This window comes from Scomber japonicus, chromosome 3, assembly GCF_027409825.1.
Source record: "Scomber japonicus isolate fScoJap1 chromosome 3, fScoJap1.pri, whole genome shotgun sequence".
NCBI lineage: Eukaryota > Metazoa > Chordata > Actinopteri > Scombriformes > Scombridae > Scomber > Scomber japonicus.
In genome coordinates this window covers 15,110,013-15,123,348 of record NC_070580.1, presented here as the reverse complement: position 1 = coordinate 15,123,348, position 13,336 = coordinate 15,110,013, and the positions used below count along the sequence as shown (strand labels likewise).

The 13,336-nt window shown below is 38.5% G+C and overlaps 1 protein-coding gene across 2 annotated transcripts in view; it reads right to left on the bottom strand.

The window, feature by feature from the left end:
* Window positions 1-13,336, bottom strand: part of cpne5b (copine Vb) — a 121,065-nt gene that overhangs the window by 71,310 nt on the left and 36,419 nt on the right. Inside the window, exons 4-7 of one of the 2 annotated variants that reach the window (XM_053315219.1) lie at window positions 10,288-10,391; window positions 8,410-8,449; window positions 7,492-7,506; window positions 5,763-5,839 (exon numbers count right to left, since the gene is read on the bottom strand). In XM_053315219.1, coding sequence (XP_053171194.1) covers window positions 5,763-5,839; window positions 7,492-7,506; window positions 8,410-8,449; window positions 10,288-10,391 — 236 coding nt within the window. The remainder of the gene's footprint in view (window positions 1-5,762; window positions 5,840-7,491; window positions 7,507-8,409; window positions 8,450-10,287; window positions 10,392-13,336) is intronic. The other variant, XM_053315217.1, reaches the window with a different exon arrangement.

The window sequence follows — 13,336 nt, the reverse complement described above, 5'->3', positions numbered from 1 at the left end:
CACATGTCCATCATTAGTAAAATACTCCTGTAATAAACTGTCATTTCTTTTTAACAAATACTTTTGTTCACACATGTTGCTGTAATTTGGTCTCTACCAGAGTTACCTATTCATATCATACCATTTCAAGGACTTTGCAGTTGGCTAAGCAGCTATTGAGGTTGCATTACAATAGCTGTTCAGTCATGTGTTTTTGAACACCTAAACTACCTAAAATGATTCAACTGTAACTTTAAGAAGCACAGTGTCTCATTAATGTGAAGGATGTCATCTGTTTTGGCTAACTTTAATTCCTTATCTTTAACTTTAATATATGCAAAGCTCAAAACATGGCCATATTCTTTCATTATTCTCTATACACACACACACACACACACACACACACACACACACACACACACACACACACACACACACACACACACACACACACACACAGTAAATTGATTTAATAAATTCTGTACCTTGGTTAAATGGCAGATGAATGCCTGAGTGTGTATTTTAGTGTTGTCTTTTATTCTCCCTTTTCCATGGCTAATTGTAATGGCTTTAATCTTCCTGAAATTAGTGCCTGTTTAATTAGGCAGCAGCCATTATGATTTTCATTATAGAAAAAAAAGCTCCTGAAGGTAAAGAGAGAGAGAGAGGGGGAGAGGGGCATCAGTAGCCATTCAGTGAGTGGTTGTTTGTTTGGAGCACATAGACAACCAGACCGGGAGAGAAACGCTGATGACAAAGACACTCACAACAAACCATAATTAATAGTCTGGTAAAACACTGCAGCACAACACAATTCACCAGGAAATGGCAGAAAGGGGACAGTAAGAATTGACACAGAAAAACAATATTCAGTGTATGTCAGCCATTAAACTGTGTATGTGATATTAATACATGGCGGTCCATTTAATCCAGTGACATGCTTGCAGATCTGTCTCTGAAGACTTCAACATTTCTGCACAGCCTATGACTGTTCTTGTCAGTCTCCTCCATGCTGATTGATTTTAGAGCTACTTGTTCATATTTGTAATCTTTAGCTATTGTGAGAGGGCTGAATTGTACTGTAAGGCACAAAGTAATTAGCATTCACTATAATTAATGTAACAATTTTGTGGTTTCAAAGCTTCTTGAAGATCTTTGTTTACTGCTCTATTATTTACAGATTCCCTCTGAGACCACTCCAGCACACAGGAAACATAGAAGAAGCCACACAAACATAGGCACTAGAGTAGATTAGATTAGATTAATTTTGCCTACATGCCAGTGTGTGTGTTTATGTGTGTGTGTGTGTGTGTGTGTGTGTGTGTGTGTGTGTGTGTGTGTGTGTGTGTGTGGATCTGTCATAGGTTACTTTTGGGCACAAATTTGAAATTAAAGACTAGTTAATTAGGAACGGCTTTTCAAAACGGGATGAAAATCATGTCCCTAACTGGGGAAAAGCTGATGTTTGCGTCAGTGGTTAAGGTTAGGCAAGTAGTGGTGGTGGTTAGGGTCAGGGTTAGTCTACAGTAAATGAATGTAACTCTGTATAATGTCCCCAAACGTGACCATGATCCGATGACGTGTGAATTCATGTACAAAGACCAAAGGGAAAGCGGAAAAACGGTGAGCTCAAGCAATAATCCAATATTTAGATTTACATTTATGAATATCTTCTATGATATACTGCACTGTATAATTTACAATGAACGAAACACAGGTTGTTGTGTACTTGTGATCATAATGCATTTAGGTAGAACGAACAGTCAGAGACACCCTCATATACCAGATTTATTCAATTTTATGTATGTCTCTCTGTGTGTGTGTGTGTGTGTGTGTGTGTGTGAGGAAGCATGAAGAGAAGCAGGTTTTTAAAAATAAAATCAGGTGCAGGCAGTCATGAAAAACAAATGCTCTAAAACATTTTCCCATTGGTTAAGGAAAGCTTAGACAAATGTCTTGACATTTCCAAGCAATGGAATATGAATCACTATTCATTACCACAGAAACATGAAAACAAACTCCACTGGGTAGCAGATCTATCAGGGCAATACATCACTTTACATGTGCTTGCGTGTGTGTTTCTCATTGTTCCTCCGCCTCAGTGATTCTCCCCCAAAGAATCTAATACAAAGCCAAAGCACAATCTCTCCTGTTGAATTTACTGATCAACATAAACAGTCAGGTCTTTAATCGCAGTGATGGTTAATATCTGATGGTGTTTTTCCACTGTGTATGCACCAAAATCACACATCATTCATCCAGCTGTTGTGTAAGACCACAGTATGGAAGTGGTCCTAACTCACCAGCCAGTCTGATTAACAACACTGTCAGTGCACTAAATATGGTAAATAAAGTAAAATAAATTACACCTTGGTGTGATCAGATATTTACAACTTCAAAATGAAACCATATCAAAAAAACTGAATCATGTACACATGATACACTCAATGTTATACTGGTTTGGTGGCTGGTCAGTTCATAGAAAATCTTGCTGCTCCGCCTTCCTTACATCTGCCCTACATAGTGGAAATAGCAAAAGAGCAACTTGGACATTTCAGTTTGAGAGGTTTCCACCACAAGGAGAGCTTGATTATGTAGCCTGTAAAGACAGATTAAAAGCTGCCACAAGACTAAATTGGGCAAGCAGTTGTGTTATCTCTCAGCTGCAGAGTATCCCAAATTAAAAATGAATAATTTGGCAAAGACCTCTATTTCCCTTTTTAACCATGCCATATACGTTCTCAATTAATAGAGAAATGGTTTGATATTAAACTTGAAATAATATCATTAAGGGATATGGTCTCAATATAGATGCTTAAAGCCCACTTGTATTTGCACTGCTGAAGTCCCCTTAATAAGCACCATCAATATGTACCACCGGGGAAACTCACACGCACTGTCAAAAAATGTTTTTTGCAACAGTTTAGCAACTGTGTCATCATCTGGGGCTTACTGTAGGGAGGGACAGACATATTTAGTACTGCAGCATAAAATGCTTACTGCATTATCTGAGACTTCTGTCTCTCTAAACAGCACATCCCTGATGACCATGTCAAACATCATGTGTGGAGCCTATAAAATACTTCTGAGTCTTTGATTTTGTGGATTTATGCAATACTATGAAATGCTGTCACGTGTCAGGAAACAACCAGAAACAGAAGAGAAAGCCCAGAAAAGGTCACCAGTTGCAACCCAACGACTCTAAGTAAACATGTCTGTGTTCTCTGTTTTAAATATGGGTGTTTGAAGCGGGGTATTGTTTTACCAGTCAGCATTTGCTTGACATATGACTGCAGAAATACATCATATGTAGTTGCTTCCAAACTCTGCAGTTGTCCAGAAACCCCTTCTCTTTAACCTTATACACTTTCATAGAAAAAATGGACAATCAGTATAAGGTATATCATCTTCCTCATGCATTTTCCGTTTAATTTCCAATAATGTTTGCTATGTAAAAACAGTATGTAAGATCCTATGGTTATTACAAAGATAATATTGTTTTTGAGTACCATTTACTGAAAAAGACTGAAGTTATAATAAATGGGAATTATCCTTTAAGCTCAAATTAATGATGCATGAGGGCCAGTGTATTCTCTCTGTAAACACAGCACTACACTTGAAAATGAAATTAGGAGATCTTTTTACTCCCAAAACCAAACTAAGATAGCAGCAGCTTGTTGTACAGTGTCATCACATCACGTATTATGTTAATTTGGATACGAGTTGACAGCCATTCTCTGAGCCTGCACTTATGCACAGTGGTGTTTTCAACTAAATACTAATGCCAGTATACTGACATGCTCACACCTACCATTCTAGCTTTAGTAATGTGATTACTTTCGCAAGCATTTAATCATAAACTAAAGTATCAGACAAATCAAAATTTGATTTAATGTCAAATGTTCACCGATATTAGAACATGTCGATAACATGTCATACATTTTAAAATTGGAATTTAATATTCAGTTATTTCAGATTCAGACGTAAGAACTAGTAAATTCTACTGAATGTGACTTTAAAATGACTTCACCTGAATTGAACAGAAATAGCCTAGCCGACTGATGATGATGGATGGAACTTGTATAAAGACAGATTAAAGGATACCCCATTAACACTACATTTTTCTCAGCCAGTGTGAGAGCACAGGATGAGGAGATGAACAGTAATTTGGGTAATTTTGTTCGTGGCTTCACCCTTTCCTTTAATGACAATAATTATCTGTAGAAAACATCTGTAGGATGTGTTGTCTCCCCCTCCCTTCCTCTCCGTCTTTGTCTGATCAATGTCTTTTCTTCTTGTCTCTTTCTAATTCACCCATGTCTCTTCTTCCTTCTCCTCCTCTTTCTGCCATTTCACTTTTTTAATCTCACTCTTTCTCTCTTTCTAAACCTTTCTCATCACAAGGAAAGTCAAGCAAAGTCAACTCTATACTTCCACAATATCAGACATGTGACTGTGGAATAGCAACACACTTGCTCATAACTTAACACCGTTATTGTACCCTATTAAGCTCAAAATGTGCATTCTTGTTGCATTCAGTAGATTTCACCAACACATGAAAGTTCTGCTTCCCAACCTAAGCCTGAAGGGTCTGGTTCAGACAGATGGCTTAATACTACAAGGTGCAGTGTTTTGTGCTGAGTGTTGGCTGCAATCTGCCATCTTTCTAGATGGGTTATCTTCAGGGTGCCATTTGTAAAACACAGTGGGTTTATGTAGACTATTGAGCCTATTAGGCTATTTCTTGCAGCTGGTACAGTAACAATGTTAAAATAATAAGGGCACCTCAGGATTTGATTAAAATCTGATTCAGAGGGCTATGATTTGATTCTAAAATGATTATTATTGATGTATCTCAACTTATTACATCCTCATTGTATTTTTCTTACTGCGTGGCTAATTTTTCATCAACTGATACAAGTAGTCAGATACACATGAACCCTGTTTTTTATTTAGAAAGTACTGTAAAAATCTGAATGTCAACATTCAAGATGCATGTTAAAGTGTTTTAACATTAAAATAAGTAGACCATAATAAGTCAATAGTATAGACCTAGTAGGGGTGAAGCTCATCTGCCTGTATGAGAGTAACAAACTGAGAGCGGAGTGCACCGACTAATTTTATTCACCTCAGAGTTACGTTGTTTCATGTTGCAGTGTGTTGAATCTGTTTTCGTTAGCTGCGCCGCTCCGCTAACGTTAGCATTAGCTAAGTGACAGCGTTGAAAGTTTACAGTAAAGTTCAAAGTACAAAGGTTTGTCGTTCCTCAACATCAAGTTATTAACTAATGTTTAAATAATCAATTCTTGATTTTTGATACTCGATGCAGAGTCGTCCATGTCCCCCTCGCGATGCATCTTCTAAACGAGAAATTTCCCCACCCCTATAAAATAATTATGAACTTAAATAAAACAATTACGAAACTTAAACTTGACCACTGCATTTACAGGAATATTTTAATGCATTTGTAAATTAAATTCATCTAGACATGTGATGTTTTCTCTCAGTGATGTGATGTCAGGTTCATAACTTGTCCTTTCCTCATGCAGACACACAGGAGATGTAATCGTATACAATAAGCTCAGAACAGAAAAGATTGAGCTAACCATTAGCTGTAAGTCTGGGCTTCAAAGTGGCTCCAGCGCAAACCAGTGGGTTGTGTCACACCTCGCTACATCCATCTTCATACAGTCTACGGTCTTCCCCTTTTCACACACCATGGTGTTCCCTAATCACATTTGGAATAGTTCACACTAAACACTTCACACTAAAATTGTACTCACCCCAGTGGTTTCTCCAGTCGGCTGGCTGGTGATCCAACAATCTCCCCGAGAGTGCAGAACGTCTGACCTAAAAAGTCCTGTCAGGAGGAAAAAATAGAGGGCAGGTATTTGTGGAGTACACACAACAAATCAATGTTAGGGTTTGGTCAGACGTGAAACTTAGTAGCATTCCTTGTCTTTTACCACTTAAAACCCATACAAAACGTCAAATTCAAGAATCTGTGTCTACCAATAGCCACGTTTCCACTGCAGGAGTTCCTAGTAAAAGGAGGGGGTAGGAACTTCTACAGGAATCGTCCTCTCACTCGGCCCTCTCAGTGGCCGTGTCTCCACTGCAGAGTAGGACCCCTCGGCGACGTCATGAGTTTCGATCGCCATGTAATCATTTTGCGATTACAAACCCCCTCTGAATCTCTTCGGTGCCGTAGACGGCAATCAATACCTGCACCTCATCGTCTGCTGTTTTCTTGTTGTCTACAGCGGTGTCTGCTAGGCTTATGCTCCCCTTCTGCTGGATTTTAAAAATGCTGGTTGTTTTGGTGCTTTCTGGTGGCGTCAGAGCCTGCTAGGTTTAGCCAATCAGCGCCGGGTTAACCTCAAGCCCCAAACAGGAGCTTGTCAGGGCCGAAGGGAGTACCTACCCTGGAGTAGGTACTCCGTTGGCCCCCGTAAAAGTTCCTGTAAATGGCCCTGTGGGGGAAGTTCCTGCAGTGGAGACACGCCTAATGTCCCTTCATGCTTCTTCAAATTTGTAGGATTAAAATATGTCCTGTTCATCCATCCACATTTTTACCCAGCAGGATGAATGTTTTTTTGTTTTTTTTGTGTGACATCTTCTATTAAAAACTAACACAATAATTATTGATTTAGATGGTGTCACATGACCACATTGTATACTATGTTTGCAAACTACAAAGTGCAACATAAAAACTTAATGGTTTGCTGTCAGCTGTGAGACTCCTTTTCTTCAAAGATCACAAATGATGTTCTCAACATTTTGACATCATGTCCAGTTTTGATGTGAAATGGGAAGCACATTTGTTGAACTGAACTCAAAAGGCACTATGCCATTAAGGTCAGTAGATACATATGCATGGTAAGCATGCTCGATGAACTGTTGAGGATAACAGACAAATGCGAAAAGATGGAGGGACTGAAAGCATTATGGACAATGACAAAGAACACTATGAGACTTTTAGAAGTAGACAGCCTCTCAGCATCATTGGCATTAATCTGGTACATTAGACAATTCTTGGAAGGAAAAAAACATGCTTGTTTTTCAACATAGATTTCTTCTTTTTTTTTTTAAACAATTGCAGGATAATCAAAACCAGAGATTTTTGCCTTGGCAGACAGGGCAAACTAAAAATGTCAGCATCAGGATATAGTGTATCTTGGGTCTGTTATGCCCATTGTTTCCACTCACCATCACTAGGGAGAGCCTGATCCTATCAAAAGCTGTTGAAAATCTCACCATTATTCATAAGTGTCAACAAAAACATGAACTATTTAAAGACCAGATGTCTGTTTTTTCCCCCCAATATAGCCACTGTGGATCCCTTTGAGTGGAAAGAGAGATAACAGCGGTTAAGGGTTGCACAGATAGCTTGGCTTGATTGAGACAGCACCCACTCAGATCAGTGACACCATCCTTCCTCTTGAGAGAAGGATCATTAATGTAAGACAGCGGCCATGCAGTGTCAGAAGTGAGAGAGATGTTGGGACCTACGTTGAGTTCTGCAGGCTTCCAGAAAGGTTGGGCAGCAGCAGCAACAATAACAGTGACAATAACAACAACAATAACAACAGGGCACATCATATACAAGAACACAACACTATACAATACCTAGCACTCCTAGCACTGCTCAAGATGATGAGGTGGGAATGGAAAGGACACAACAATCTATGCCATAACTGTCCAAAAAACTCAAACCTAAGCATACAGTGGGTGGAATTAAAGCTAGTGATGAAAAAATGCAAGCCCGGGTCATCCAAATACATCAAATAATCATCAAAACGGATTATTTTGATAGCAAACTTTGGTCAATGCTTTCAGTCATCATAGTTTCCATACTTGTGACAAAACAGCATATGCTACGCTATTGAAACAAAAATACTGTAGAAAAGTGAGTATGTTGCTTAGAATAGAAACTAATGGTTAAAAGCATTGTAAAACTGAAGCTTTTCTATATGGCTGTAAAGAAAGTAATTGCACAATGCCTAACACTGACTACAACAAAGGAGAAAATATATAAGACTACATAAAGCTACACTGTGAGATATAAGAAATTGCATTTGCATGGCAAATTGCAACATGGAGAATTTCTGTAACTCATTGTATTAAAAGAAAAAGAAACAATTGTATTTGGATATTACTATGGATCAGGCACTACAAAAGGGTTTGCTTTATTTCATCAAGGAGACAACATGCAGCAGGCAACACCTAAATAGAAAACATACAGGAAGAAGAAATAATGTCACCATGAGACCACTGATAAAGGATTCAGCCGATCTCAAATCACTCATTTCAACAACCAATATTTCCTTTTTTCATTTTTCGAGGCATTCAAGCCAATAATTCAGATTTTCTTCAAGACTGAGCTCCACTTATCAGTGATTCAAGGTTAAAATAAGAATGAGCACTCACATGTTTGGACAGGTCTGGGCTTTTGGAATCAACGTCATACCTGAAAGGGAACACAATAAAGCAGCAATTTCCACTTTATCCACTGTACAAGAGATTATTATCTAAGTGGAGTCATTTTGATTGATATGCTCTTAAATGGCAGATTTCAAATGGTTATGTGTCATCATCTGAGGCAGAAAGAATTACACTGGAACACCATATTCCCAATTTGTGGCTTGAAAGTTTTAGCTTTTGAGATGTTTTGTTTGTTTGTAGGTTTAGAAAAACTCAGAAGAAGAATATGACAGGATATGACAGCAATTGTGGAAGTGTATAATTGAGTGGTAAGAAAACACAAAATAAAAGAAATAAACAGAAAAAACACTAGACAAAATCCTAGTAAGTAAAGATGTGGGTGGACATCATGAGACATAAAAGAGGACGAAGGTCATCGTATGTGTAAAATATACAATAAGCCAAGATAAAAAGAGAGGAGGACCTTAGTATCTTTTCAGATGTTACTATCTGTGGGGCAGGGCAAGTGGTGAGGGGTTCAATAAGACCTTTTCTCTTCTTCCATAATAATGAGTGTTGGTCCTGATCTGATTTGCATGTGAATATAAAGCAATGAAAGTGAGGAAAATGGAACATATGTGATGTACTAAGATTAAAGATCTGATGAAACGATTGATCTAGTTCACCAAGAGGTTAATCAAGCACAATCAGATAAGAATGGGGTATTATTTAAGTAAAGATGCTGTTAGGCTGCATAAACCCGGCTATACTTTGTCTTTCACCATTAATTCAAATGAAAGATCAAAAGATAGAGTTACCAAATTGTATCTATTTTTATATTGTTTGATGGCATAGCTGCAGAAGATATAAAGGAGGGTTGTGTTACAGGGCATTCTTTTGAAAGAGGTTCGAGGAAATGGTTGTTTATGTGATTTCATATGAAAATAAACTGCATCTATAAAAGAGCTGAACAAAATAAAACAAGTGCTGAGACAGCATTCTTTGGATTTCCAGACCATAAAAAGCTGACAGTTAACTCTACAAGCTGGCCAACATCACAGCCCATATGGAAGAATGATCATGTTGATATATTAAATAAGACTTAGATTTTACAGCCATGTCATAGCAGCTCTGTGAGGCTATAGGTAGGCACAGCCATGCTTTTAAATCAATGCTAACATCAGCAAGTCAACAGGGTCACAACGAACAAGCGATCCATCCCACGTCAAGCAGGTATAATATGATATATAGAGTCATTTTCTGCATTTTTAGCATGTTAGCATGTAAACAGTTGCTTATTAGCACTAAACATAGAGTACAACTAAGGTTGATGGTAATGTCATAATTTTATTTTTTATTTTTCATCAAATGATGGAGCGAGATTAAAAGGTAAGGGGTCACCAAAAGGACTACAATTTAGTCTGATGGAAACATCAGACAGTTTTTGATTATATTCACTTAAAATCACAAATTTCATCCTCACAATTAGGATTCATCCTCCGGGCATCATTGACAGCTGTACAAAATTTCATGGCAATCCATGTGCAAGTTGTACAAATCTGTCAGTCTAGAAAGACCAACCCACTGAGATTGCCATTCATGTCAGAAAGAGATAAAGTTGAACTTGAAAATCCTCAAGGAGAGGATAGAGAGGATAGAGACTGCTTGATGAAAAGAGAAAATGATGCCAGAGAATATGAAAGTAATTGCTATGTCACTAATCGTTACTGATACTAATCATGAGGTCAGTTTCTTGAGACTGAGCTAACTTAACTGATATTTTCAATCAGCACAGAATTGAGAGAGATAAAAATGGATGGTAGTAAGGACTGAGGGCAAGTGAGAAGGCACACTGATGATACGACTTCAAAGGAAATTACTCACAAGTCAAAGCGAAGGTTCTGCTTCTCCTCAAAAAAGTAGTCCAAGATGTACTTTCGAACAAAGTCGGGGTTCAGGGTGTTGTCTATCACCTCCGTTCTCCCAAACTGTGTAAGGAAAAAGACAGATGAGGTCAGGAGGGAAAGGGGATGAAAAGAAAATACTCCTTTAAAAAAATGGTGTCAGGTTGTTTATAATGTCTTTTCTACTGTTTCTTCAGTTTTTTTCAAGACTTCTTCACATGCACACGCACACATTTACAGAAGCCTGATTAATGAAGGTGCTTTCACACACTGCTGCTGTGCAGAGGAAACCAGGGGTGTTTCCTGGTTCCTTGATCCTCACTTCTCTCCCACGTTAATTACAGCAGGATAACTCACTCATCAACCCCACAGAGAGAAAGAGAAGATATAAAGGAAGAGATGAAGAAAATGTATGTAGAGAGAGAGAGAGAGAGAGATAACATGGGCAGAGTTAAGCTGAATCAAAATGACTCAAAAGGTATGAAGAGCAGTGGGGAGAAAAAGGGGGCAAAACTGAAGTGGGGAGCTAGGACAGAAAAGGAGGGGAGAGAGTGGGAGTGGGAAAGGAGTGGGAAGGAAGAGGAGGAGAAAAGCAGTGATTAAGGCTGCCTAATTAGTGAGATTCTCATTCCCAAAGTACCAAGTGCTGGGGAAAATGCCAGAGAAAGGCTGGCAAAGACTCATCAACACCACATGCATATACTGTACATAAAGCTGATTAAGGGTTTCCCATATCAGATACAGTACATACATACATTGTTAACGCCTTCTTGATTTACCATATTAAATAACATACTTTATCAAAATTAAGTGTGAAGTTTTAATTTTGTGAAGTTTTTAGTTTCTATTTTATAATCTAGTCTATAGTCTAATAGGGTCTCAAATTACCACCACTGAAGTATGCCCTCTATGTATTGTGTTTTCACTTCATTTTATCTTATTTTTATGTTTATATGTGATAGTTGTAGAGATGTTTTTAGTCTGGACTGAACCCACTGACACTCCAAGCAAGTGCTACATAACTACATGCATTAAATGATCATTTCATTTTATTTCATTTCATTTCATTTCGGTCTAGCTGTATTTCCCTTAGTTGTCATTCTCCACTAGTTGCCCTAAGACATTTGTCCCTGTCTGTCTGAGTGAGAGGAAGACAGATGACAGATACTCAGTTGGAAGAGTATACAGAACTGAAGTGAAATCTGAAATGCTTTCGTCTTCACCTGGTTAAGAATAAGTATGTTCTTTATAACCAGACTGTATTGATAAAGTGTTCAGGCTGGTTTCACTGAGCTGCCAACTTAAGTGCTTTTCAAGCAATTCATCCTAAGTGGTGATGCTTCAGTTTTTTGCCCGCTCTCATTTTTCGGGTAAAGGAACAGATACATATTTTTTGGCCTTTGAGAGTTAGTACATCATTGAGATGATCTTAGCTCTGTAGCACACAGTGATTTTGTGTTTGCATTTAGCCTGCTGGCATGTAAGACTTTCTTGTGCCTACTTAGTGTTTTCTGAGTTTGGGGGTGTATTCTGGGTTTCCACATCTGTCCTATATCGGCCTTGTTAGTCCTTCCCTGCTCCCAGTGCTTTCCCAAACCAATCAGCTCCCTGCCTGTTCTGCCAAGTCACCTGCTCCTCATCCCCTCATCATGGTTTTCAATTCAGTCCTTGTCAGATTCTTTTCTGTTTGCCTATATCTGTGTATCTTTTTCCTGAGTCTTGAATGAAGATTTTGTCAAATTCCTGTTGTCTGAAGTGTCCTGTGTTTGGGTCCACTGCTACACTTTCACAACAGTCTAGTCAGTACTGACCTTTTGTCTCTTAAATAATTATCTTCATCAAATTAATCTTAATGAATTAATTTATATCCTAATCCGTTATTGCTTTTGTTATGACTGCTTTAGTAATGATTCAGTTCTCACAGCTAAACATGCCTTGTTTTATTGGAAAGCTGCCAAACTGTGATTCCAATCAATGTCAAAGAAGCAGATTACAAGTGGGAGTCGAGCTTGTTTTTCCACAGTGTGTAAGTCAGGTTCTGTAGGTGGATGTGTGAGTTAACCTTTCCTTACTGTAAAAACAACAAATACAATACATTGTGGGCAATTATGACAACACAGCAGATATAAAACTTATATCTTTTGCCTATATTGTTACACAATACCATATACCTATTTGAACTCTGCTTTTTAAAGTTATATTTTTCTCACTCACTGAGAATCTAAATTTAACACCAGTGAGGGAGAAAAGCAGAGGAGAAGATGTGGATGTTGAATCTGAGACTTTCAGAGAGACCCTGAGGTGTTGATGAGATTGTAAGCACGTGTTAGTAAAGGAGGTGGGTGGTGGCAAGATGAGCTCCATAATGTGATTTCCCTGCTGAGTGGAAAAGACAGTACGGTACTGCAGAGTTCATTAGATGTTGCTGGGCTGCTGGAGCTGGCTAATGAGAATCTGGCATGAAGTCCCCAACCTGCAACCTCAACATGTCCACACACACACACGCACACACACAGTAGCTCACATATAGATACATTATGGCAAACTGAACACTACTGTACAGACCAGCAGTGTCACTTAGACACACACATGCACTGTAAGTGAGCGCATGGTGTACAATAAAGGGCTTATAGCACAGGAGAGTGATAACAGGACACAGCTCTAGTCCTTTCTTTATCTTTGTGGTTTGTTTGGTAGACTGTAATGTATTGAATTAATGAGCTTGGTGGAGTATTGTGTTCTCACAGGGAAAGATAAAAGATGGTAGCTGATGGGGCTTTTCTTTGCTCCCCTGTCTCCCATAAACTGTATATAAATATGGACAATGCATCTCCACTTCCTACCACTATGCCAAAGTGAAGCCAAAGTATCTTGTTTCCAGGAGCTGCCATCTTGGTTGTGTGATATAATTTGGAGACATCACACAGTAGTCTGACAGGGGTTTGAGACTGGCTGTCACAGCTGTCAATCATGACATCACACACCTTCTTTACATCATTAAAAATATACACAATACATGATTAAAAGCC